Genomic DNA, 26,761 nt, shown 5'->3' with positions numbered 1-26,761 from the left:
ATCAACTGGTCTTGAAAAATGTGTTTATTTAGGTTCATCTTAAGACAGTGGTTTAATGCAGTGACTTTTCCATTAGCAAAGCACTGAGTAGAGCTACCTGGGCTAGAAGACATACTAACTTCTGTATGTATGAGAATAAAGAAAAATATTTTCCTTTCTGAAGGGCTGTAGCTTTCAAAGCTTTATAAAACAGAGATAGTCAGCCAGAGATTTTATCTCAGTATAGTTAATGAAGTCTTGGCACTGTCTCCCAAAGCAAAAGGTCTTGGCCAGCTCAACAGGCTGAATCTAGGGCTTCCATTTCACAAAATAGGGCTAAAAAGAACCATTTAAATCTAATTTGATTTCCTGGATAATACAGGAAATATCTTTACCTTTTGTTCCTGTCCGTACTGATCGGTATTAGCAAATGATTCTGATAAAAGCAATACAAGGTTAAGTCGCATATAGTACATACAAATTCTGTATTGATTTGTAGCCCCCAGATAAATACCAAAGAAATGGAGCCAAAACAATAATGACCATGATAAATTTTATGAGCCTTTCATACCAGGCCCCTGATTAGCAGTGGTCAGTAGGTGGAACATTCATATATGTACTTCATAGGGAGAGAAGTCGTGCTGCCTTTTAGTTGCAGGATGGACAATCAGCTCCAAACCACCCCAGGAAGCAACCGTATCTCTGGCATGGAAGAATGCATTTGCCAGGGTAAAAAAAAAAAACAAACAGGCCAGGTCATCAAGGATATCAACATTGTGTATTTGCCAGATTGAGGAGTGAGGCACAAACCAGRAATCTTTAAGGGGACATGTAAGACACATACCTGTTTGCCACTGCCACAGGTGTTCTGCTTCAAATTATGGGCAGTACAGACGATAATAGTACAAAAAAAAATTTCAGCAGTCATTAACAATCACTGCCGAGGAAACACAGTGCTGCAAGAGAAATTTTTCTTCCCGTTATGGCACAGGTACAAAAGCCCAAATGAGGCAAATCCGAGTTGAAACACACGTTAATGGGGAAACACCACTCACTGCTGGGAAAAGAATGAAACATCCTTTTCCAAACCCATTTGTGGAATATAAAGAAACAAAAGCCTTCAGATCCTTTCTGGCTTTGAGGCAGAAGTCTTTGCCYCTTGCTTTCATCAAATCATCCTGCACAATGAACTTTGCTTTGATGGCTCTTGTATTCTTGTAGAGGAAGAGATTACAGTTGGACACAACATAGAGCACTAAGAACAATTTTGTAATAAGAAAATTTGAGATAGAGACCAACTTGAAAAAAACCCAGCAGAACAGTGGAAAACATGTGCTTACTGACTACACCAGTTCTGGCCACTAGTGGTTTAAACAGAGAGGCTTTTGTGTATATTTGACATTATCCTTCAGCAGGGGGTGTCCAACTGGAAAAGGCTTTTTGCACCACTTAGGGCCCCTCCTCCAAATGGGCTTTGCAGCTCTGATGGACAAGCGGGTCAGGTACCTGTTAAAACAACACAAACACATTTCAGTTTGAGACTGATCACTGAGAAAATGCTCCAACTGAAGCAGAAACAAGGCACTATAGTCTTTACCTCGTAACATGCCTCTTTATAAACAGAATAACCATGAGCAGAGCTCCCTCAATTCAGAAGGGACCACTGGAAAGGMGTTTTTGTTTGTTTTGGAATTTCTAAGATACCTCTCTAGTGAACCCACAAGCACCTGCTTGACTTCCAGTTTCACAAATCAGGTGTAGTCTCCAGGCTGCTGGCAAGTTGTCCACCTGCAGCTAAATTGTAGTGCCAAATCCCTTCATTGCACCTAAGTCCAAGACTSAATGCATCCAGCCTCTTGGAGACATGTTATTTCAACAGCTGGTCTCAATAAGGTAAACTAATTACTAAGGCTAAATACTGTGAGAAAGCCTCTAAAAATGAATTAATTTACTTTGGGGGGATAATTGATTATTACTTCTACATGGAAYGGGTTTATGGCCTAGTCTTGTATTTTTATATGTCCAAATTTGCTCTAGTGTTCTCTGTACAATACTATTGCAGCTTGCTAGTGCAGGAAGTCAGCACCTATAGTGTACGAGGCATTAAAATGGAATTATCATCACAACTACAAATCTGTGTTAAGAGCAGCGTCTGGCAAGTATCCTCTGCTTTTTACCATTTGAAGTTTTAGACTTGGCTTCGCAAACAGGCAGGGGATTTCAGATCCAGAATCAGTTACTGGAAATCCTACCCTGTGGCTGGGTGGCCTGGAGTTTTGTTAGGCTTTAAATCTTTTGCTACCAGCAGAGAGGGGAATAGAGGTCCTTAGAGAAAGAGGAGTCTTTTCAGACAATAAAGATCCAAAGGAAAACCTTAGCATAATCTGCACAAACAATGCTCTGACAAATTAGAATTTGGAACAGACTGATAAACTTTGTCCAGCGATGTTTGCATGCCTCTGTTGAGTAATCCCATGGTCTTAATGTAACCTCAATCAGYCATCCTCCCCACAAAAAGCTTTGTTACCTTTTATTTGCATCGTGCAAATTCGAGATATTAAGAACTTTGGACAGAGACCATGTAATACATTTGTTTGAAGGCATTTGGCACATTCCTGAGAACTACAAAGAAAGCTTGCCATGCCAGGCAGCTATAGACTGCATAACAGCAGCCCATTTAGCACTTTTCTTCCTCACTACTCCCTAACAGCACAAACTGAAAAATGAATCGTATGTGGAGCTTTCCACCTTTGAAATCAAGCCACTTTCAAAATACTTTATTTTTGCTTTGAGGAATTGATAGTTAAAACACCTAGAAGCAACAGCAGAAGGGATCTGGGTGATGACACAGAGCAAAATCCAGCTACTTGTTGTCCTATGCATGCATTAAACTCTCCCTTCTGACCTGTAATGCTATGCTAGTGCATCAGTGGAATCTCTTACATAACAGCATTGGGACAGGAAGTAGGAGAGACTTTCCTGTCTCTAATTTCACATGGAAGGGGAGTTCAGAGAGACCAAACACAGGTCCCCAGTTTGGAATCTGGCAAAGCAGCTCCTCTGGGAGAAGCTACAGGGGGTATTAGATGGACACATAGCTAGGTCCTTTTCATATTCCCCTTCCTGCAAGGGGAGTGCCATTAGCACAAGTTTTGGTATTGCAAGACAACACTTACAGCAAGGGAGGAAAAAAAAAATCCCAAATGGTTTTACTGCATCAATGTGCCAAGTGCAATTCTGGTCACGTGTCCACACGATTATGGGAAAGTGCTCCTGTGATAATAAATGATCTCACTGGGAGAGAAGTGAATGTGTGAATGTGAGATACACATCAATGCTGTATGCAGGTTTAGACAGACAGTGGCTTTTTAAGAAATCCCTCTGTTTCTGTGTGGGGGCTGGAAGTGCACACCCCAATTCTGCATAGGAAGGAGGATTTAGTAATGGCCTGATTTTAAAGCTTTTGTTATTTCTCTTTTGAGCAGGTCTAATCCAGCCCTCTGGTCCAGGCTTTTGGCTTCCTTTRGGGACTGCAGGCTGGGGCTTTTCATTGTTAGCTGAAACAGACATTTGGACACTTTCCCTTCCTGGAGCACATTTGCTTTAAGGGCTTTTAATACTTGCTTTGTCCCAAACTCAAACTTGTCCTATTTTGTTTGCTGCTTTTTTTTTTTTTTTTTTTTTTTTTTTTTTTTTTTTTTTTACCTTGATTCAGCAGTGCAAAAGCCTGATGCCTGGGAGCGGTCAGTCTACAAAGTTCCTTCTCCTTTTTGACTAACTCCATTTCCTACTCATTCACAGTTTTGGGGTTTTTTTCTGAGAGTATAAACAATCTACAAAACTCACACAGGAGAGCTTCAAGTCCAGCATACAGGACTTTTGTGCAAACTCTGCCATCCATGTAAGGTAGTACACACCCTTTTCTAACCAAGTCTCCTAACTTTTCATTGTATCCAACAAGGTTTGTCTTGAGGAGCTTTTATAATCACCTACAAACACACGCTGGCAGACAGTCTGAATTTTCTCAAGCAACTGAAGGTTGTCAAGACAGACACTTCACGTGGATGTCAAATGCTACTGGTCTGCAGTCCCCTAACCTGTTACCTCAGTGTGCAGAAGTCCCACTCTARGCAAAGGGGGACAGAACTGCCAGTCTTGGGAACTGGTGACCCACCCTGGGGCTCTGCTTAGCCCCTTAAGCATGGTAGGGTCCTAAGGAAGAACAAGAATCCCTAGACTCCAAGTGCACAAATAAATAGTTTGGATAGAGTGATAGGAACCTTGGCAGGATTTCCCTGATGGGAAAAAGCAAGATATAAGCAGGAAACAACTGTGGTTAGTTCCCCTGCAGTCATTGTAATAGCCTAAAATCTCTGTAGCATGCAGAAGTCTGTTTTCATGGATTCTATTCAGTGGGCAGGCCTTCCCACTTGGAGGCTGCCATTTTAGACCTAGGAGTAGGCACAGGGCTTGCATGTGCAGGGTAARGGAAATGTGAAAACCACCGTCCTGTATACAGCCCAAGCAAAGGCCATGTTGGTACAGTTCAAGGCTGAACTTCTGAACTCTCACTAATTTTTTTTCAATACGGCTTTTGTTTGGATTAAGAGCAGAAGGCAGAGGGCTACAGACTGCAGGAAGCACTCGATCAAAGTGCTGGCGAGACTGCCTCCTCCCTGCCACATCCCTTCCCATGACACCTCTTGGCTTTGCTCACCTGCAGCCGCTCTGGTTCTCTGCTTTTGAATACACATGCTATGCACAACAATTTCCATGCAGCTGAGAGGAACCACATGCTGCTGGAGTGAAGTGCTGATAGTAGGGAAACCAGATTCTGTTCCCAGGGATGAGAGGTGTTCACAGAGACTGAGAACTTTGTAATTCATGAGGAATTTGTATGGAGCCTGCCTCTTTCTTAACACATAGCAACTCCTCCAGTTCAGGTGATGGAGGAGGGATTGACTTGGGATACGATCTGTGCCAAGTTATGCTCTTCCAGTAGGAAGCTGAAAATGGAGTGGCAGCTGAGCACTCCAAATCAAGTACTCCATAATCTTACAGCACCTCTTGTTGACAGACCCCAGAGTCAGGGAACCCGTGACATCCCCTAGTCCTTTTGCAAAGGGAACAACTTCACAGTGCAGTGTTTTAACCAATACTTTGGGTCTGCCAGAAGAATATGAGTGCTATATTCACATTAAGAGAGCATCTAGATGCTGGCTTGAATTTAAGGACTGTTCTGGATAGAGTGTTAGTACACATTTTCCATGCAAAAACCTCCATGCTGAAAACTGCTGAGCTATTAATTTTCCATGCAGGTTTCCATTAATGGAAGGAAGAAGTCTGACCTACAGCTGAGCTTGACTGTTTCCCAAATGGTTCTGGCATGTATTGGCCTGCACACATATGACTCTGGAGTATGGGAACAATCTGTCACCCTACACAATGCTGGTGAAGACACTTAGAACTTCTCARCCTCATGGACTACTGAAAATATTTTGTTGCTGCAGCACTTAATTGGAATATGCCAGGCTGGAGCACAAACAGATGCAGAAATAACAGCAGGAAGTTTTGAAAGGGAGAATACAGGCTGAGGATGAGGGGAACAATCCTTGGCTGCAAGACAAATTTGCTCGTGGAGTGATCCCCTGGAAAGAGTGAAAGCCCTAGASTGGGCCAAACATGAGGAAAATGAACTGTAGGGAGTAATTCTGCATTGACAGGGTAAACTTGATTTGTTTTCTATATGCAACTTCTGCAGTCAAATGACATGAAAGAGAAGGTGAGAACAGGAGACTCAAGAGTTCATAGATGATGTGGGTAAATCCCATGGCCATTTGTTCAAAAGAACCACAACTAGTAAAGCAGTTAAGTGGTAACATTCATGAACTATGTCTGTCAAAACCAAATTACGCAGAAAGCAAAAAGGCAAAGAACTTAAGTCCAAGAAATGAGAAATATCACGGCAAGTGTCACCTGCACAGTGTCCCAACTGCAGCCGGTAGAAGAGGGAGATGTGGAATGCTCCCCAGYTGAATTCTGACCAGAAGACATTCTTATGCATCTACTACCACCCTCAGGACCCCAAAGCTTAGCATTTCACTTCCATGTTATGCCTTCCTCTGCAGTTCCCAATGTCCTCTCCTGTGTTACATTACATCCTGAATGAACCATAMCATGCTAGACAGTTGTGTAACCAAGTACAAGGTGGATCTGCAGTCAGTACTTCTAAAAGCATTATGGTCTTCTTGAATTCCAACAGTAGAAATAGGATAAGAAGTGAGTAGAGGAAGGCCAGCTGCCAAATGACCCAGTGCAAAGCAAGGAAATCCTTATTGCTTTGCAGAGAAATCTGGGGCATGCAGAAGGGAATGTCCAAAGTTCATACAATTGAGATAATAAAACCAGTTCAGAAATCAGAGCAGGAATTCTGCTTTTTGGGAAACATCACAGAATAAGCACCAGAAGAGCACCTTCTTGAGAGGCAGAGGGGTTCTGGATGATAAATCCACACTTCACAACACTGAATCAATGGCATGTCAGCACCCCTGACCCTTGTTAAAACAMGACAGTTTGCTGATAGTTCCATATGGTGGCATGATACCTTTTAATCCCAGCTAGGTGTTAGCTAGCGCATACCAGACTCTTTGGATTTGAAGCAGGCTCACTTTAGTCAGGGTGACAGTGACATGGGCCAAACATTCTGGCCAAAACAGCCACAAGTGCAGTAAAGAAATAGCTGAGGAGCCGGGTTTTTTTTGTGCTTTCAAAAGTATGCAGTAGTGCAGCTACTCAATCCTTTACATATTTCCTTTGCGCCTTTACCCAGGAGCTGTAAAGTTCCTCCCATGAAGCTGGCCTGTACATTGTCTAAGGGACAAATCAATTTTTCATCAGACTCATCTGTCCCTCTTTCAGAAACAAATGGAGTTGCTCTCAAAAATACTGACACAGCCATGGAAGAACCCTGGCCAAGGGGAGCCCCAACCCGAACTTTACCAGATCGGAAAAAAAAATGAAAGAGATTGCTCATCCAAATGCAGTAATCTGCCAGACTTCAGCCAGGCGGGGGTTGCTGCTCTAAGTCTACATGCAGTAAGCCAATGCTCAGGCCTGTATCATGGCAGAGGCACTGGGCTCAGACTCTCACTTCACACCACACTTGCCATGATGAATCTCCTTCAGCCTCAGGTGGTGTGAGTGGAATGGGTCCCTAAGGCTATCTTAGGCTTTCATCATGGTCCTGCCATTCTAGCAGCTGATGCTTAGTCTGATGTCAAGAGCTCTACCATCAGCAAAACATTCTTCAGCTCAGTGTAAGATGGCAGGCAGTTCCCAGACRCTAGGAATTCTCACAGAGTATGTGAGGTAACATCTGGAGTAGACAGTGACTTCTCAGAAGCCCTTCCTTCACAAGAGTGAAAAGTTTCTCCATTCAGAGTAAAGAGACAAACAACAGACTGCTTACATTACCTGTGTTTCTGTCTTGGAAAAGCTTTAACAAGGGGCCCAAGCATATTATAAAGCATCTCAGTTTCTCCCTGTTGGCATTATCAGGGCTATAGCAGCAATGCAGAAAGGCACTGCTATCTCTCATCTAAGCACAGGGGTAAAGTTGGCTAGAACAGCCAATACAGCAATCTCAAAAAGAGATGATGCTCAAAGATTTGGAAAATACATTACTTAACTGTGTAATGTATTGTGTACTATAATAGGCTCTCTTTAGATCCTATTGATCYCTTCTTGAATTGGCATTTAAAAATCCAGTAGACATAAACACAATGAAGGAAMAAGCTAAGTCAGGTGAGTAGCCCTGATATTCTATTATATGTTTGGAGGATGACCCATGACATGTTCTGATGGCATTGAACAAGGCAGTTTGTTCTACTCCAAAGTCCCAAGCCCAATTCTGCCCCTTTTCTTCCCTGTYAGGTCACTTACATTTGGCAGCACCCCAGCTTGAGTGCTTCCCAAGTCATTACAGACTTACAGGAAGCTTTGGAAACAAGTAGAGAGGCAAAGACAAGGTAAGATTGGACAAGTCATTTATGTGGGAAACTTCTGATAAGAGCTCTGGCTTCATTCCCAAAGTGAGTACCMGTTGAATGACTTCAGTCATTCAGCATGTGGGTGCGCTTCAGGCTAGAGGAAGGAAGCAATTTGTAACTCCTGCCTTATGCAGTGCCRGCAACTGCTCCAGAGAGCAACAAGGGCAGTACAGGTGGGGTTTGAACAGTCACAACTCTGACAGAATGGCCAAGATTTCACAAGGCTCCAAGACACAGCGCTTTCCCCTTCCAGCAGGCTAGGAAGACAGTATCATGAGGGACCAGGAGAGCACTCCTGAAGTACTTCTGCACTATATACTAGCTCTTGGGACTCATTTGTKTGGTTTCAGCCCCACCACCAAAACTTTCAATCCCATTTCTTGATCCTATTCTCTTGTCTCCACCCAGACCCCAAAATCTGCCTACTTCAATACTGCTCCATATCCTCAGCAGAGCACTCTACTCTCTTTTTTAAAATTGCTTGCCCCATGCCTGCTACACTCCCTCTCTGGGAAGAGAATTACAAGGATGGTCTAGGGAGGGGATAGCAATGCAATAATCTCCAATTTAAGTAATTTAGAGGTGTAGCACACTGACTTGCATATAGAATGTATCCGGAGGTATTAATTCTTTGTTCTCACTAGAAGTCTATAGAACAATTTGTAAGAGTCAGGGCATCAGATCTGAAGTCTTGGTGTGATTTYAGCAAGATACTGCATTTACCATTTCCAGTCTCAACTTGCTACAGAGGATTGCAATGTGAATGCTAAGAAGATAAAATGTGCTTCACCCTACAGCTGCCAGATAATACAAAGATACTAAAGAATCCCCAAGACTTGTAAGACACAGGGAAGAAGTTATCACAGTTGAAGTATCTGATGGCTACAGGGCTGCATCAAACACAGTGTCCTCTAATTTGATCGTAACTGATACCCATTATGCAGCCTGCCAGCATTTCCAAGAGCCTCTCTCAATCTCTACTGTAGAGTCAGACCTGAAATTCAGRAGTCTCAGCTGTCCTCAGCCCTGCAGTCTAAGCTCTCCCAGTGACAGCCCCGTGGCCTCTAGCAACCCCAGTTTGCTAATGCGAGGTTCATACACTGCTCTGACATCCCCATGGAAACAGAGTGTGAGGTTATAAACAGGGGATTAGCACCTCCAAGTGCCCAGCACAGAGCAGGAGGCGGCTGCAGGCTTTCCCTTTGCCCACCAAAGGCCAGGGGCCATTCAGGTTGGGGAGGGGAAAGAGACCCTGCTGCATAGGAAGGACATGTGGAGAGCAAATTGCTGACTGGAGGAAATGGGGATGGGGCAGAGGGTACCACCAGGCCTATGATGGGCCCCTGCTGGCKGCTCAGCCCACCCTCCCCCCAGCCACACTGCTGCTACCCCGCCTGGGCATCCTCCTGTGGGGGCTAAAAAGGCTAAGAGACTAGGGGCTAGGAGACAAGGTTTGGGGGGTTTTACCAATGTTCGTAAGTACCTAAAAGGAGGGTGTAAACAAGACAGGGGTGGGCTCTTCCYAGTCACTGGTGCTCAACGACAGGACAAGAGGCAAAGGGCACAAATTGAAAAACGAAATTCTGTCTGAATGTAAGAGAACACTGTTTTGTATGAAGCTGGTTCTTGGGAACAAGCTGCCCTCAGGAGAAACTGAAGGTGGTATATCCTTGCATATACTCAAAACCTGGCAGGACAGTCCTGTGTAAGCTGCTCTAGGTCCCTCTGCTTAAGTGGAGAGCTTGGACAAGACAATCTTTAGAGAGCTCTTCCAACTTCWGCTATTCTGTGGTGCTGTGACTCCACCTGTGGCATCCTCCTGCGACTGCCTTRTTGATTATTAGTGATGAAGTGATGAGCACAGCTGAGGAAGGGCAGGCAGACTCTAACATGAGGCAGTTTTAATCCTRTGTGAATAAACGGTTTATATGAGATACGATTTGTCCTTACAAGACTGACAAGGGAATATAGTGACAGATCTTTTCCAAAATTTTGAGTACTCTTTATGAACCCTGCTGCATGAGGCATTTCTCACACAGTTGCAAGGAACTGCTTTTCCCCTTCCAATTTATTCCTGAAAAAGAGAAATGTGGAAAGACAAGACTATTCACCTGTTCAGCTTGGGTTTCTTGGGAATATGCCCTTCAGGAAGTGGAGGCCTGTGGTTTGGCAACAAACCTGAAAAAAGATGTGAAAATATTTTGCAGTGTCTTTTTGCTTCTGTTGCGTTCAGAAGCCACACTACACCTCATAAGCCAGGCAACCCAGGTCACTACTGGGACAGCACACCAAAAGCTCAAGTACAGTAGAAAGGGTATTTTATCTTTAGTCACTGATGAACCTACACTCCAGCTAGGGAAGCTAGGAAGTTGTGCTGTATCTARGGAGGTAATACACACCAAAGACACAGTCACTTGGGCTCATTGCAGAAGCTTTTTCRGAGGACACAGAGCACTGATGTCCAATCAGATTCCATCTCCAGGATGGAAAATCTGACTATTAAAATTCTCAGTCCATTTAACTTGAATACAACTCAGATACCAGGCATAAAGATCAGCACAATACTCTTAACTGCATCAACCTGAATCCCACTCCCAGGGAAAAATAAAAAAGTTGTCACATGGCAGATGGTAGAGTTCCATGTTACTAATGGGGTAGGTCAAGCTTAGGTAAATCAAGTCATTTCAAAAGCAAGTGTTTAATCATTAGTTACTGGAGACTGAGCCACTTCCCAGATCTTTCTGCAACACTAGTCTCATCTACAGGGATAAATGTCTGCTGTCAAAGCAGGAGTCAGGACATAGAGAAAACAGAAAAGTAGTCTCTGCTCCATCACCCAGTCCCAGCACTTGGACCAAGACAAGTTTGCTGGGTGACTGGACAATGACATCTCACTGAGCTATACCAACTGGGCAGGAAATGCCTCTCAAGGGTTCAGTAGGTACCCCACAGTCAAGGGCTGTCTCTGGCAGAGCTAAATACCTGCACGRTGAGCCATCTGCACACAGACAGCAACCTTCTTGTGCTCCTCCAAGCAGAGGCCTGTGATCCTTCGTGGGAGCATCCCTCCATCTGAACGGATAAACTGACTCAGCAGCAAGACATCCTGAGGGAGAAAGACAAAACCATCAATGCTCCAGCTACCTTAACTGCTTTGACTGCAGGTGTTGTGCTGAGCCTTGTGTTGTGCACAGAACTCAAAATAATGTAAAACAAAACAATGATTTCTTCCTACACACTTAGTCTGCAGCTTGGCAACAAGTGGCTTTTGCTTGCTGTCACTGTCTGCCAGTTTAGCTCAGTAAGGTCACTCAGATGGTTTGAGTCTTCCCCTGACTTCACTAGTGTAAACACATGATGTCAGCTGCAATCCCTGCTCCTTCACTGTTTCACTACTTGCTCCAAGATTCTTGCTAAGATAATGTGTCCTAGGTACTCAGGCAGTTACACAAGACTTACAGATGGATATTGTTTACACAACTTAAAATGCCATCACAGCTGCTATCCTAAAGGTCACAGATATGCTAGATCACCTCTGACCCCCCCCTCGCTCCCTGAGAGCAGGACTGTTCTTTGCTATCTACTCCTCAAACTTTTATCCAGTTTCCCATGGTGGAGCTTCTCTCATGTCTCTCTGGAGGGGTGGAGAGCAGGAAAATGGTCCAAGATCTTGCATGAGGTAGCTTTATGTAAGAAAATAATATGTGCTGATGAGTAAGGACTAACAGGATGAATTGCTGCATTCGGTCCTTCAGTTGTGTGTACATTAGGTGGGGCTGTGACAGTCACAGTGGATGCAAGGAACACTTGAAGCATGCTGAGTGCTCGTCTGTGATTCAAGAACCATTTAGACTACRCTGCTGCTGACCTTTACAATTAAAAGCTCTAGAGATGTAAAGCAGCACTCTTAATAAAAACAAAATTAAAGGGATCTCTAGGATCAGATAGTATCACAGGGCTGGAATGATAAATTTTTAAACACAGCAGCAACAGCTGTTGCACGAGTGTCCCATTAACTGCATCCAGTACAACAGCTCAGGATTCAGATTCATGSTCTCCATTTCCACACACAGCACCACTGCAAAGACACCCCTCAGGCCAATAAAGACAGGCATCCTTGACATTCTGACATCAGCATAAGTTGGCCCGAAGGCCCTCCAGAGACTTTGTGCTTGTTTTTTCCCCTTCCAAGTTGACAGACTTGTTGCTGGTGAAAAGTCTGCTTCTCCATGGCTCTTCTCCATGGCTTTTGTAAGTATGCTCATAGTTGAGGCAGCAGGACCATGCAGTGGCTGCCTGCAGGCTGAGGGGACCTGCCAGTGAGTGCCTGGACAGAGCGAGTTAAAATGAGGCACAGCACCATTAAAATGAGGAACTTTGCACCATCCAAGCCAGGGCAACAGGCAAGAACAAAGAGTATTTGTTGCTTTTCATGTTGGGTGACCCTGACTGCCTGTTCACAGAGTCACAGACCTGCTCCTACCCCCCATCTTTGCTCTTTYACAAAGAGCTCCCTGGAGCATTCACTTTCATTTACTGCCCTTGCAAAAGCAAACAATCATGAGTGAACATGAGTATTCAGAAATCTAGCTAAGTAGGAATTATTCATCACCCCCATTACACAAGACTCGCTCAGCTGTCAAGGGGACTGTTGGAATTTAGGATCCCTTCTGATAATGAYCAAATCTGACAGATGTTGTCACAGAATTGTAGAATGTTTTGAGTTGAAAGAGACCTTAAAGATCATTGAGTTCCAACTCCCCTGCTATAGGCATGGACACCTTCCASTAAACCAGGTTGCTCAAAGCCCCATCCAGCCTGGCCTTGAACACTTCAAGGGATGGGGCAACCAGAACTTCTCTGGGCAACCTGTTCCAGTGTTTCACCATCCTCACAGTAAAGAATTTCTTTCCAATACCTAATTTARACCTTTTCTCTGTCATTTTAAAGYTAACCTCCCTTGTACTSTCAGTATATGTYCTTGTAAATGGACTCACTCCAWCTTTCTTGTAGGCTCCCTTCAGGTATTGGAAGGCTGCCACTAGGTCATCCTCAAACCTTCTCTTCTCTGGGATGAACAATCCCAATTCTCTCAACCTTTCCTTGTAAGAAAGGTGCTCCAGTCTTTTAAACATGTTAATACTCCTGCTCTAGACTATCTCCAACAGGTCCAACAYCTTCCTCTGATGGGAACCCCAGAGCTGGATGCAWCACTCCAGGTGGGGTCRCAYCAGAGCAGAGCAGAAGGGCAGAATACTCTCCCTCACACTGCTGGCTTCAGCAAACTCTATCAAAAACTGTTTGATGAAGCCGAGGATACAGCTGGGTTTCTGGGCTGTGAGTGCACATGGCTGGTTCATGTCCAGTCTCTCATCCACCACCACYCCCAAGTCCTTCTTTCTAGGGCTGCTCTTGATCTGTTCAGCCACAGCYTGTCTTGATACTCCAGGTTGCTTTGACCCAGGTGCAGCACCTTGTACAGGTTCTTGTTGAACTGCATAAAATTCCCATGGGCCCACTTCCTGAACTTGTCCAGGTTCCTCTGGATGGCGTCGTGCTCTTCACGTGTATTTTCTGCAAACTTGCTGAGGGTGCACTCAATCTACTCTGTCTATGTCATTAATGAAAGTATTAAATAGAACTGGTCCCAGTAAGGACCCCTGAGGTACAACACTTGYCACTGATGTCTGTCAGACTCTGAGCAGTTGACCACTACTCTCTGGATGTGACTGGATCCAACCAATTCCTAATCCATCTAACAGTCCAGCCATTGAGACTATCTCTCTCCAATTTAGAGAGAAAGGTAGTTTGAGGACTKTGTCAAAGACTTTACAGTGTTCAGACAAAGAAGTTCAGACAAATAATTTCTGAAGCCCTTCCCTTGTCCACTGATGGAGTCAATCCATCACAGAAGGCCACTTGGTTGGTCAGGCAGGACTTGCCCTTGGTGAAGCTTTGCTGGTTGTCTTGAATCACCTCCATCACCCGTGTGCCTTTGCCCAGCTTCTAGGAGGATGTTCGTGATCTTCCTACGCACAGAGATGGGGTTGACATGAGCAGTTCTCAGGGTCCTCCYTTCTATCCTCTTTAAAAATAGATTCCAGTCACCTGGGACAAAGTGCTAGTTACAAATGTTATAGAGGGTTTTTATTTGTTTGCAGTTTTGTGGTTTGTTTTTTTCTTCTCACCTGCCACTCCCACTCAATACCACCCTCACTAATGTCATGACACACAATTTCCCTCTTCCCTTATCCAATTTTCTTTCTATGTCCACTTGTCTACAGTGAACCTGTTCAGACTGATTTTCAGCTCCAGCTCCTTTGAAAATATGGTCTATCATGTAGGCTCACTGATTTTTAGACACTGAGTTAAATGTCTCGCTGACATGAAATGACTTTTCAGGCACCCAAAAGAGCAATGTTCTTCACTGTATCCAAAGAACGAGAAAAGCCCAGCTGACCAACTTGCAGCACACTCCTGGGAGGCTGTGGATGGTTAAAAGGRAAGTGAAGTGTCCCTCAGCTCAGCTAAAACATGGCCTTGCCCAGGGGAACAGTAACCAAGGGACCAGATGGTGCCAGCTGCACTGGCAGAAACTGGATGGAGGCCAGCCAAACAGTTCAAAGGCRCTGACTTTTGACCACTCCCGAAATAATAATGGATTGGAATCAGGAAACCAGAGTAAGACTCCTTTCTCTGTTTTCCTCTTGTTTAGCTGTCTGGATCTTCAAATCACCAACAGCTCAATTTACCATTTAGCACATACCACTTCCCTAAGTCAAAAARGGCTGTTTAGCTCCCAGTGCCTAGAAAGAGAAAAACCTGCAAGGTTCTCTTTGCAACTAGCCTGCTGCTTTACTCTGAGGAGAAGAGGAAAAAAGAGAGCTGATGGCAAGTTTGAGGCAGTTCCAGTCTTTGCAGCCATGAAAGTCTAAGTAGGCCACACACTYTTGTGAAGGGTGTGTGTGTGGTCTAAGTGATTTCTCATATTACCACCACACCTCATGGAGTCACAGGCTTGTTATCAAGTGTTTCCATGCAAAGATGGGTGGTGGGAAGAAAATGGAGATAATCTCTTTTTTTCCTCCCTGTGGGAAAAAAAAAATCAAGAAAATCTGTCTCTGTTATCATCTCTGACCAACACTGTCACCAACTGACCAACACCCTGGTGTGGCAGTCATCTCTTCACTGAAATCATCAGTCATGTCCCAGCTGCTACAGTTCCAAWTTACACTCATGCTGCTTGGCTTAAAATGCTGCACACTTGACAAAAGGTTTGTCCATTTGTGAAGATTCCCCACAGTTAACAGGCCAGGTGCCTCTCCCAGAGTACTCACACAGATGTATCTTACCACTGGGAGAGAGCAGACAGGTACAGCCAACTTTATGGAGCAGCTGTGGAGAGTACGTGGATCGGTCAAAYTAAAAAATATGTCTGGCAAGTTCTCATGGTGCCGTCATGTTCCATGAAATTCACATTTTGTGCTAGTGGACAGCCAAGCCCATAACCACGGATTTGCTTTAATCACTGGACAGCTCCCATGAGGCTGGACCCAGATTCCCACCCCTGTAATCTGCAGCATTTGATGAAAACAACTTGGACTGAATTAATCTAGGGCTAATAGGCAAAGCTTGCAGTTTCATTTCCTGAACTGTTGCCAAAGCAACAGACATATTTACAGCCTACTCAAACTAATGATGTTTGAAGTGGATAAGGGGGGAAACGAAAAACAAGTTTAGCCTTCACTTCTAAAAGGGCTGGACAAACTTGCTAAATAGAGCATTATACACCATACATTCTTGTGAATAATGATAACCAAAATGCAGAGGCATCTGCATTTTAATGTCTGCAGACRCTTTGAAAAGCAGGATCCTTCACTGACACATAATTCATTAAAACATTAATTTATTGCAAGAACAGTTCTATCTGTGCAGCCAAATTACTACCGGGCTGTATCGGACAAGCATGCCAGTCATTATTTCCAGTTATACAAATCTAGTTTTTCCTTTCTTCCCTACTCCTGGGAGCTGTACACCATTYTCATGCACTTTATAACAGGATTGCSGTTTTCATTCCAGTTGCATCYYYMMATGACCAATATAATTTATCTCCAATGGATGTGAAAAGAAATCAACCAAGATCTCAGTTTCACTGGACAGACAGACACACAGACCACAAACTGTGGGAATTTATATCTTAAGCTGTTATCCTGAGCCACAGCAGAGGCTCAGGATTGAGCTGACAAAGACAACTGCAGCCCYCTACACCACAGCTGAGGCAGGTTGGAATCATGACCTGCTAGCACTCACAATGCCTGTTCAGTTGATTAATGACTTTGGAGACACTGGTCCCCTAGTTCTCTGACAGCCAGAGCAACTCATTATGCCACTACTTTAGACTGTGCTAGCTGCACATGACAAAAGGAAAAGTCCCGTGAGGTCATATTACTCAGCTCCCTCAGGGGCTAATTCAACACTTCCCTTTTCATAGTGCCTCATTCAGTCCAATTACAAGCCTCCCAAGCAAAAAAGCTCACACTTTTCCTTCTGTGCAACCGACTGATCTCAGCTTATCAATCTTGAAAGAACCATCATCTATTCCAATCTCTTTCCAAACACAGTTTATGGGTTATGCTGTATGAAATAGGCTATATCTTGAACAAAAATAGCAGGTCTCAATTTAGAAACATTTAGGACATTTAACCACCAGTGAGAAAASTGTGCCACTGCTTAATTGCCCCCAGAGTTAAATTCCTGCACTTCAGTATTTCAGCATCTCAAGATTCTGTTGCTCATCACTTCTGCAGCAAAGAATAAAACAGCAGAGAATGCTTTAGTACAGAAAAGGGATATTTTTAATCACTTAAACATTTAAAATCCCGAAAAGCTGTGATTGCTACAAAGCATTCAAAAATATAAGCGACTTACAAAAGCAGAGAAGTGGCCTACTSTATGACTCAAAATTTGTCCTAGTTTTCATCAGCCCCACAAAGGGATGCTTCTAAATATGAGGTAAAAAACTTCTACAATTCCAAAATACCAATTCACGCTGTTCTCTTTATCTTTTTGTCCAGGAGTACTGGATATAGGCACATTAGATGCACATACATTCAAAAATCTATGTGACAGCTGAGAAGGACATGTTCCTAGGTTGTCTCTCAGCACCACAATTTCTTAGAAATAACYTTATTGTCTCTCAGCACCACARTTTCTTAGAAATTATCTTAGCAATGGTTCTCAAGACCAGCTGCAGAATCTCTCTTCACATTTAGTTTTCTCTTGCCTCCTTACTGAATGGCAGAAATCAGGATGTAAGAATCAAAGTGAAGTGTGAAAGAAAACTTGTAGCTTAGTTCTGTCTTTGGTTGATGTTGTGCCAATCCTGTATTCCTATATTCCATCCCATATTTTGGGCATACAAGCCCAAAAGGTGCCTGTGTCTTTAAATGTGACCCAGGAGAAGGGGCAGGGGCAGCGCAGGCAGTTTAAATGCCGGGGCTGCCACACAGCTGTTTGCTTTTGGACCTCAGTTCACTGCATGTGGCGGAGTTACATTGTTGCCGTTTAGCTAGCTCGTGTTTGTTAGCTTGGGCAAACAACTCTCCTTGGACCGCCACCGCTTCTCCGACTCATGTGATTTTTCTTCTGGAGCAATTTGGCGGCCGGCAGGGACAAGCGGCGCAGCTCCATCTTGTCCTGGAGTCCGGAAGAAGCCAAGCCGGCAACAGAAAAGCACATCGAGCCCTCTGTTTCATCCACCGAGAGGACAGGACTGCTCCAGGTTTTGCCACTGTTGCCAAGTGGCCGCATGGACTCTTTTTTTTTTTTTTTTCTTTTGTTTCTTTTTTCCCTGGGACAGGAGCCACACCATCTTTTCTCCGCATCATGTGGGGAAGCAGCTGTGGGGGGAGGGAGCAGTGTGCGTTCCTGGTCCTTTAAATATCTAACATTCCTTTTTATCTGTGTCCTGTGGGCACCTTGTTTCGTTAATAAACTACTACTTTTTTTCTCTCTTCACTTTTGCCCAAACATCTGTTTTATATTGGTGGGAAAAAATTATCAATGTTTTTCACTTCAGAGGAAACATTTACTCTGTAAAGTTTTTCTCTGAAAAACATTGTCTCAAACCGAGAYAAGTTCACTCTATAAACACATGTAAAACTCAYGTTTCACATTGTCTGTTGTGACCAATTTCTAACCCTGGAACTCAAAAATCTACAGAATCACATTGCCTAAAACTTCTTTCGTTCTTGATGGCACTATTATCTCTCCAGTTACTCTGTGGATTCTTCTGCCACACCGGGCATTAGAAACTATGTAAGTCAATGTATTACTTTCCAAGATGTAATCCCCTGCCATAGCTYATTTTATCCTTGAACATCAGTTTATAGTTTCTCTAGGGCTGTTAATGTGTGTGTGACTCATGGAATGCTTTCTGTAAATCTCTAGAATTACCCAGTTTAATGATGCTGTTTACTTCTTGCATTTAAAAGTTACATAAAATGATATGAACCTTAAGAAAGTATTTTCCAGAGTAAGTTGGTTTGGATCACAACACAATTCAGTAACCATGAAAAAGTATTGGAAGGAATGCCTGYGTTCGAACATGGGCAACACAAAACAGATGTGATCCGGTTCTGTAGTGCTTTACAAACCTTAATGGAATTYGTCATTTCACCTAAATTATTATAAATATAATATATTGTTCATATTATATATAGATTATATTATTTATAATCTGCAAATTCATTGTATTTCAAGGTTTCCTATATTGCTGAGAAACCACACCAGAAAACACTAAACACTCCCCTGCCCTGAACTTACTTCACTGTTTAATATTGTAAGCCCAAGCCAGAATCACTGGCAACAGTCAGATTCTAAATGCCTCAATTTTTGCAACACAGGCTTTGAAAAATAGTAAACATATTTCATTTACACCTCACATCTGTTGTTTCACCTGTCTAGAGTAACTGCAAGTATTTTGTCTCATACTATTGCTGTACTCCTTCATAATTCATGAGTCTTAACTAGTCCTATCCAACAGGTTGTTTGCTTTTACTCTTAGCGAATACCCTTTYACTTGGAATTTGCAGTGTTTTATTTATCAGCTGGTAATCATTACCATCATTCACCTTCCTCTCTCATCTACTTAGTATTTTGCTTGCTGTTTTCAAACCATTTGGTGATTCCCTAGGATTTTTTTCATGCTTTAAAAAAATCGTGGGAGTGAAGTAATAGATCTGTTAGCTAATTCCTTCAGGATCTGAAGGCAACATGCAATACAAGCCTGCTGGTCTGTACCTAGTTCAATGCTTAAGTTATTTCTACATCTGTTTTTTCCCGTTGTTTCATGTTTGCAAGCTTGCCATCGCTACACAGATATTAAAACATWTTTTTTCCTTAGTGTGTGTACTAGGACTACACACAAGCAGCTTAGTCATTTTGCAACYAATGTGGCTTTCAGTCCCCTTCTCCTCTCATTAATGGACTTTCTCACAAATATTTCTTTTTCTTCAATGCATTTGTATCTCCCTCTCTAATCCTATTGACATTAGCTTATTCTGAGCTTTCTGTTGCCTTATCTTAGTAACAGCATGTTCCTGTCTGGTTTTCTTCTTTTCTAATTCCAGTGCTGGTTTTTGAGCTTGCAAGGAGGGAACTTAGTCCTTTTGTAAACTCTGTGTTTGAATGACCTCTCGCAAAGCTACATTCTGCATCTGCTATCTCACGCTTCTCATTCTAAAGTGCTTGTGACTGTTGAGCTCTTGTTTTAMAGCTCTACAGGATTTCCTTCCCATATTTTGGGCTTAGTGTTAGTTACCCCCTCATTTGTTAAAAAACTTCTCATTAGCATTTTCTGCAAAATGCTTGAATAACCTGTTCATTTGGTTGCAAGATAAGTAAAAATGTATGCTCTCCCTCATACTCATTAAGAGTTTTAAAAGCTCTATGTAACAGTTATTAACTTAGTTGACAATGACCCRTGAGAAATCATAGTGCTTGAAGTCATGTAATTGATCTAGCTAAGTCTTCTGGCCTCTCTGGAGTTAGGCCTATACCCACTGACTAAATGCTGCGTTCCAGTTTGATTCTCAGGGAAGCACAATGGTGAAAGGCAGCTGGGTACAGAACAGATATAGGGCCTTTTCAGATCAGATGGCCACATCAGTAATTCCAAATCTCCTATTTGATACAAGCTCATCTTTTTCCCCAGAACACAACCAGGCAAGGCAAACAATTACTATGAAGGATGGGCTTGGAGGATGGGCTTGCTGTACCCAAGAGAAGTAGAGCTGGAGTTAATCATCTTTACTACTCCCAGGAAATGATGAGAGGGGCAGATTGCAGGGTTTGTAGATATGAGAGCAATACTTGTCTGGCGATGAGGAAGGGGGAACTCTCCTCCATTAAACTTACCACGTAATTGTACTTATACTTCAGATTCCAGCGACAGATGGGACACTGGCCAGAGGGGTTTGGAGGAGGTGGTGCTTCAGCTTCCTCTATAATTCTCCCTTCAATCTAGGAAAAAATTAGAAGGATATAATGATAAGGCATAGTTTAAAGATCTACCTGCACCTGGGACTCAACCTGTGAGTTAATACTTTTCATCAAGTCCATAATACRTTGACCAGTTCTGTGCAGGTGTAAGGGGAACAGTATCTGCATTATCCAACTCACTTTTATACAAATATACTAAACCCTTTGGTATGTTTATGCCACAGACTATGGGAAGGACAAATTCAAATGGCATAAAAAACCCTTCGGCAAATTCTTGCACATGTTTTACCAAATGTAAACTAGTTGATAGTCAGTGTGAAGTTCTCATATTTACCTGAATTCCATTTATTGCAGTACTCTTTTGAACCTCCATGCCTTGAAACTGCAGTGGCCCCTTAGTCAAACGCTTTAAAGTAACTTTTTGTTGTGAATATGAGAATACCACAGAATAGCAGATTCATGTTGCAGTTGAAAACATGTAGGGGTTTGCTGAATTATAAATCAGCAGGGAAAATTYTGAGCAAAATTTAAATGTAAGAAAAGATTGTTAGGATATATCTGTGGGGCGTGCAGTTTTCTTTTATAATACCAGTATTTTATCCCATTTAATTCTCTGAACAATTCTTTTATGAGATTATAAAATGATCTTTTCCACATCACTACAAAGTGATGRCATTTAATACTCAAGTTTTCTCACAAGTAACATGCAAAGATATGTAGGAGGTATGTAAAGGAAAACCTTGACAAATTGTTTCCTAAATGTAGATGTGTTAGAAATATGTAGTCTATCTACATGTCTACATGTGCACGTGTCTTTTTTTTTTTTTTTTGAGGACTTACTAATAGAAGCAAGAGCTATCTCAAATTGTACCCAAATTAACCGAAGAGACAATAAAACAAAACCAGTTTTTTTCTCCAAGATATTTTGGAGTTTCCTCTAGTCAAATTAGGATTAAAACCAGATTCTGAACACCAGCTGCCAGCCTCAAAGRGCGCAAGTACCAGAGAATTTGAAAAGGAACCCTGGGTGGAATGCAAGGTTACTTTTAAGAAACCATCRGGTTCTGTGCTGATAACCTGTGAAGAGAAAAGCATGGAATTTCCTGTAAATGTGCATGGGAAGCTGGCATCCAGCTGAAGTTGCAGAAGTATTTAATATTCCGAATTTCTCCATTTTTGATGATAAAATGGAAACAGGTAAGTTACTCATAGTTTAAGCATCTCAGTACCTCAAAGAGACAGAATTGTAAATTTTTAAGTAAGATTCTTCCCCCCGCAAATAAACAGCCAGTTTTACAAAAACAAGTACTTAACTATGAACATAAGATGCAGGCTATATCTAATTTTCTATTAATCAATGAAGCTATTTTCAGGGAAACTGGTATATCTGGTCTTGATTCTTGCCAGTCTGGCTTCAGACTGTACTTTGACTGTAATTGCATCTTGGAAATAAAAAGATTCAGAATGCTGTGTCAACATCAATTTTTCTTGAGATAAAATTCATTATACAGGTTTTGGCACTTATTCCCCAACTGCTGAGGACTTCTATACTGTTAATCCACCCTGTTGCTATTTTTCTGTTAAACAACTAAGAGGGATTGTAGGGGCTCTACATTCTCAGTATGCTGATGCAATCYGTATTTTTCTGGGATTCATTCATCYRGTTCACATCAAACGCTTCCTTCAATACTGACTGAAAACAAGGACACACAAAGATGAGCAGAGGAAGATGGATTCAGGGAAGACTGATGCAGAATTGTCAGGATAAATGCAGTGACCAATGGATACACTGAGAAACATGTCAGCTCTTTCGTTTCTCAATTTACACCATTTTTGACAACAGTCTCCTCATCTAGGGGTACTGATGGATTCCAGACTGATGCTAGCATATTACACAGCCAATATATCAAGATGTCCAGAAAGAGTTATTTTCATAAAGAACCCTGCTAATGTAATATTTACTCTTTTAGTTCAAGCCTCAGTTAATGTTTTGGAATTTTGAGATTGTAATTTACATCCCCTTTGAAATGGACTGAGTGCCAAAGACAGCAATCCACTCAGTGTGTTTTGTTGATGCGCACACTCCCCTCTTGTTTTGGTTRAAACAACTTCATGTCACACTTGCAAGTCTTCTCTTCAGGTTTCTGGTCAAATATTAGTAGTCTGGTACTTGAAGGCAAGAAATAGATGCTTTCTATTGTACCGACTGTCACAGCTCAAACTTACTTCTTGTTCACAGTCTTATGACAGCTTCCTAACTGCCATATAGATTRGATACATTATATCAAATACAGCAAGCAATCTGTTCAATGCAGGTTTCAAACAGGACAACATCCACTAATACAAATACAACAAAACTCTCAACAAAACAGATTTCTGACAAAAATACTTAGGCTTTCAAAGGCATGAACAACCAGTTTTTTTTTTTTTTTCATTGGCAAGTAAAAAAAGCCCATCCCCTTATTATTATTTATGTATAAATAGATTACCATTTAGGTGCACTGTCTTCTAGCTTTTCCCAAATTCCTCTTCCATTCTCCCCATCTTATTTATGTATTTCAAAATATGTGTGTTACCTCTCTCCAGCCAATGCATATATTGCTACTGGCATATGCAATGTGAGCAAAATAATGCAAACTCCTTCATCCTTCAGCAATATCAGTGCTTCTTCTAAAAAATGACAACTCTCTTGATAAAAGTACAACAGATAAAATGGTGCTAACTAGGTAAAATTCTAATGCTACTGGTTTAATCTTTTGCTTCCTGTCTTAAACTGTGGCTGACAATATGCTTCTCTTTATCAGTTACTTCAGAAATTCTGTTTTATTTTCAGGAGCTTTTTTCCTTTAGTATTTAAGGTCTTCCTTTGAAAAGACTCCTTTTCCTGATTTTTTTTCCACGTGTATTATATGATAGCAGATTTGTATCACCTGAAGTCAGTATGGCACAGACTGTATTTAACAAACACAACACAGATCAAAGGCAAGAGATGAACAAGGTATGAACACATCCTGCAACGCCACATCACACAGGTTGAAGTGACTGGCAAACCTCCCTTGTGCCTGTCCACAGTCARGACAAACCGAAATGTCACCAGTTTAAAAAATTAACCGTCTGAAGAATGGCCTCTAGTATTTCGGATCCTGAATGCCTCTGGTCAGGGATTCCACCTGTAAACCAGGCGAGGGGCTTGTGAGTGGCTCTGTCTGCARGCACCTGTCACCAGCAACAAGGTAATGATCCGGTTCTTCAGCAGCCAAACCCTYCACTGCTCACCTGCACTCGCAACAAACTCCTACCTTGGCTCTGCCCTCACACTCTGAGAGGTGTTTCAAGCAGAAAAGTGTCCCTTATTTTTCTTTTACTTGGTTGTGGGGTGGGCACGGACACACACATGGCTAGAGGCCAAAGGAGGGAGAACCCGCGGCAAAGGCAGCTACCAARGAAAAGGGGTATAGGGACTTACTGTGGTCGTGTTGCCTTCAGTCACCTCCACGACTGCAAAAGAAAAAAGAGACGGGAAGCCAGAATGAGACTCACGCAGTCTGAAAAAAGCGGAATTTTGAGGGGCGGGGGGAGAGGGCGAACTACAGCGACCGCAACCATCTCTCCGCGCCAGCGGCGAGGCAAGGGAACGCGAAGCAGTGCGGGGCTCCTCCCGACTCACCCTGGCGGAGGGCTCGGGCGGGCGGCGCGGCCCAGCCGCTGCCCAGGAGCCCGGACAGGATCCGCCGCAGTCCCCCATACAGCAAGCTGGGCGCCGCCATCTTGCCGGGGCCGTCACGCTGCCGTGACGCCACTTCCGCCGCGGGGGGGCGGTGCTGCCGCCGCCATTTCGGGGCGCGTCTCCCCGGCACCCGAGGGGCAGAACAGGCAGGGAGGGGCCTGTTACACTRCTGAGTGTCTTCTTCGCAGGCTGGTCCTCCTCATTGTTTTCTTTTTCTTCTTTTAAGTTTATTTTGGTTGGTACCGATGTTCAGTTTTCTTGGGTGGTTTTTTTTTGTTTGTTTGTTTCGTTGGTTTGTTTGGGGGTTTGGAGGCTTGGGGGATGGGATTTTTTGGAGGTTGTATCAGCTTGAGATCACAGATTCAGCTAGGTTGGGAAGGACCTGTGAGGTCATYGAGTCCAGCCCATGACCGAACATCACCATGGGCACTAGACCATGGCACTCAGTGACATGTGCAATCTTTCCTTGAACGCCATGACTCCATCACCTCCCTGGACTGGCCATTTCAATGTCCAATCACCCTTCCTGTGGAGAGCTTCCTTCTAATGTCCAGCCTAAACCTCTCAGGTGCAGTCTGAGGCTGTGTCTTGTTGTCCTGTTGCTGGTTGCCTGGGAGCAGAGGCCGAGCCCCACCTGGCTACAGCGTCCTTTAGGGGAGTTGTAGAGAACAGTAAGGTCACCCCAAGTCTCCTTTTCTCCAGGCTAAATAGCCTCAGCTCCCTCAGCCATTCCTCGTAGGACTTGTACTCCAGACCCTTCACCAGCTCTGTTGCCCTTGTCAGGACTCTCTCCAGCCCCTCAATGTCCTTGCAGTGAAGGGTCCAGAACTGGACACAGCACTCGAAGTGTGGCCTCACCAGTGCTGAGTACAGGAGGGACAATCCCTGCCCTGGACCTGCTGGCCTCACTATTGCTGATAAAGGCCAGGATGTCATTGGCCTCCATGGCCACCTGGGTACACACTGGCTCTTGTTCAGGAAATCTAAAAGTAGTGCTGCCTTTGTGTTGTGTAAGCGTGAGTTGCATTCCTGCCACAGCTCCTGAATCTCCTGTCTCTCCAGCAATGGAAGGCCAAGAGGTGATTTTCCTTAAACTATATAGCTTCTCTGTTTGGATAGACTCTGAAGTGGCTCCTGCACCAAGGAGGGTTTCAGGCCAGCTATAGGATTTGGGGAAGGGGTTTGTTTCAAATCACCATTATCATATCTGTATGTTCCAGGGTTCCTGAGGTTCTGTGGTGGTGCATCAGCAGGTGACAATTTGAAGCAGTGTGTTGCCAGGCTGTAACTCTTGTAAACAATTGGTCTAGTTTAAACACTTTACATTTTTGCTTTAATATCTTTTGCCTTTGACAGCTTAAAGGCTGCTGAGAGGTCACTTTTCCCATCATCTTTCTTAGCATATCTCATCTCTTCACTTCTTATACCTGCCTTTGTTGGAAGGTAGCCTAGAGATGCCTGCTTAGACCCACATAGTCTGCTGGGATTTCAGATACCAACAAATAATTTGTCTTAGATGGTAATGCTGCATCTTCATGAAAAGCGTACTTGAGTTGAACTGTACTTGAGMGCAAAGGTCATTTATGGAGTTTCTCCAAGTGCTTGTTTGTTTTCTGTCATTTCAACTCTTCAAAAAAATCCAGAAAGTGAAAACTAACGGCGTAAATTAAAATCACTTGTGAGTCTTGCGCACTGGTGGACATTCATGCCATTCTATTTCATCAATGGTCAACAGTGCTCATCCAAGATATTTTGTATGTTTTTCTGAGTTTGTATCTAAAGTGTAGTGCAAAATGTAACCTGCAACATAAATGTAAAATTTATTGTAAAATATAACTTGATCTTCCTTTCACAGGAGGTCTTCCATCTCCTTCCTCTTGTGTGCTACACTTGCTTSTTGTTACAGTCTAGTTTGCAAATTTCTTTCTGTTGCAGGTCTAAGCACTCAACTCTGGGACTTTCCAAAGAAGTGGGAATGAAGGCAGGGCTTCTGTCCAGACCCTTGTGYTTTATGCCAAGCAGTGGAAGCAAGGCCATCCCGTTTATTCAGAGAACAAATTGAGTAAGAATGCTTGCCGGAAGAGATCTCTTCCTCTCTCACCGCTTTTATGCTATATAATGATTTCTAGAAGCAGCGTGATCTTCAACTTGTCCAAAAGCTTAAACATAAGAGCCAAACAAAATATTTACTGCCATCCAGTCTGGGAGTTATTTCCTTATGAGGAGAAGGAACATTGCTAGGCACAGTGGTGTAGTGATGTCACATTTTTATGAGTTGGGTTATTGGGTTTTTTCTTTATAAAGTGGGTTTTTCTAGGGGAAGAAACAACCTAACAGAAGAGTTTATTCAATAGCTTAAAATAAATGCAATTTCTTCTGCTGGCTTTCTTGCTTCTTGTGATTGGGAAAGCTAAAGGGATGGCTCTCTTTATGGGATGGAAACGAACAGTTCATAAGCGCAGTGCTGGCTCACCATGGTAAAGATATGTAGACAGAGGAATAGTGG

General features: G+C 43.0%; 1 protein-coding gene across 1 annotated transcript; it reads right to left on the bottom strand.

The window, feature by feature from the left end:
* Nucleotides 1–1,227: 1,227 nt before the first annotated feature.
* Nucleotides 1,228–24,331, bottom strand: MRPS18A (mitochondrial ribosomal protein S18A). Its single transcript, XM_057389737.1, has 6 exons — nt 24,196–24,331; nt 23,995–24,026; nt 20,445–20,549; nt 11,010–11,133; nt 10,139–10,205; nt 1,228–1,485 (listed from the first exon to the last, which is right to left on the bottom strand). The coding sequence occupies exons 1-6, from the start codon at nt 24,293–24,295 to the stop codon at nt 1,341–1,343; spliced, it is 573 nt and encodes a 190-aa protein (XP_057245720.1). The 5' UTR covers nt 24,296–24,331; the 3' UTR covers nt 1,228–1,340.
* Nucleotides 24,332–26,761: the final 2,430 nt, after the last annotated feature.

The sequence above is a fragment of the Malurus melanocephalus genome, unplaced genomic scaffold (genome assembly GCF_030028575.1).
Source record: "Malurus melanocephalus ecotype Western Australia unplaced genomic scaffold, MMel_1.1 scaffold_19, whole genome shotgun sequence".
Classification (NCBI taxonomy): Eukaryota; Metazoa; Chordata; class Aves; order Passeriformes; family Maluridae; genus Malurus; species Malurus melanocephalus.
Note: the sequence above shows the minus strand (reverse complement) of the source record. Positions and strands in the feature narration are given on the sequence as shown.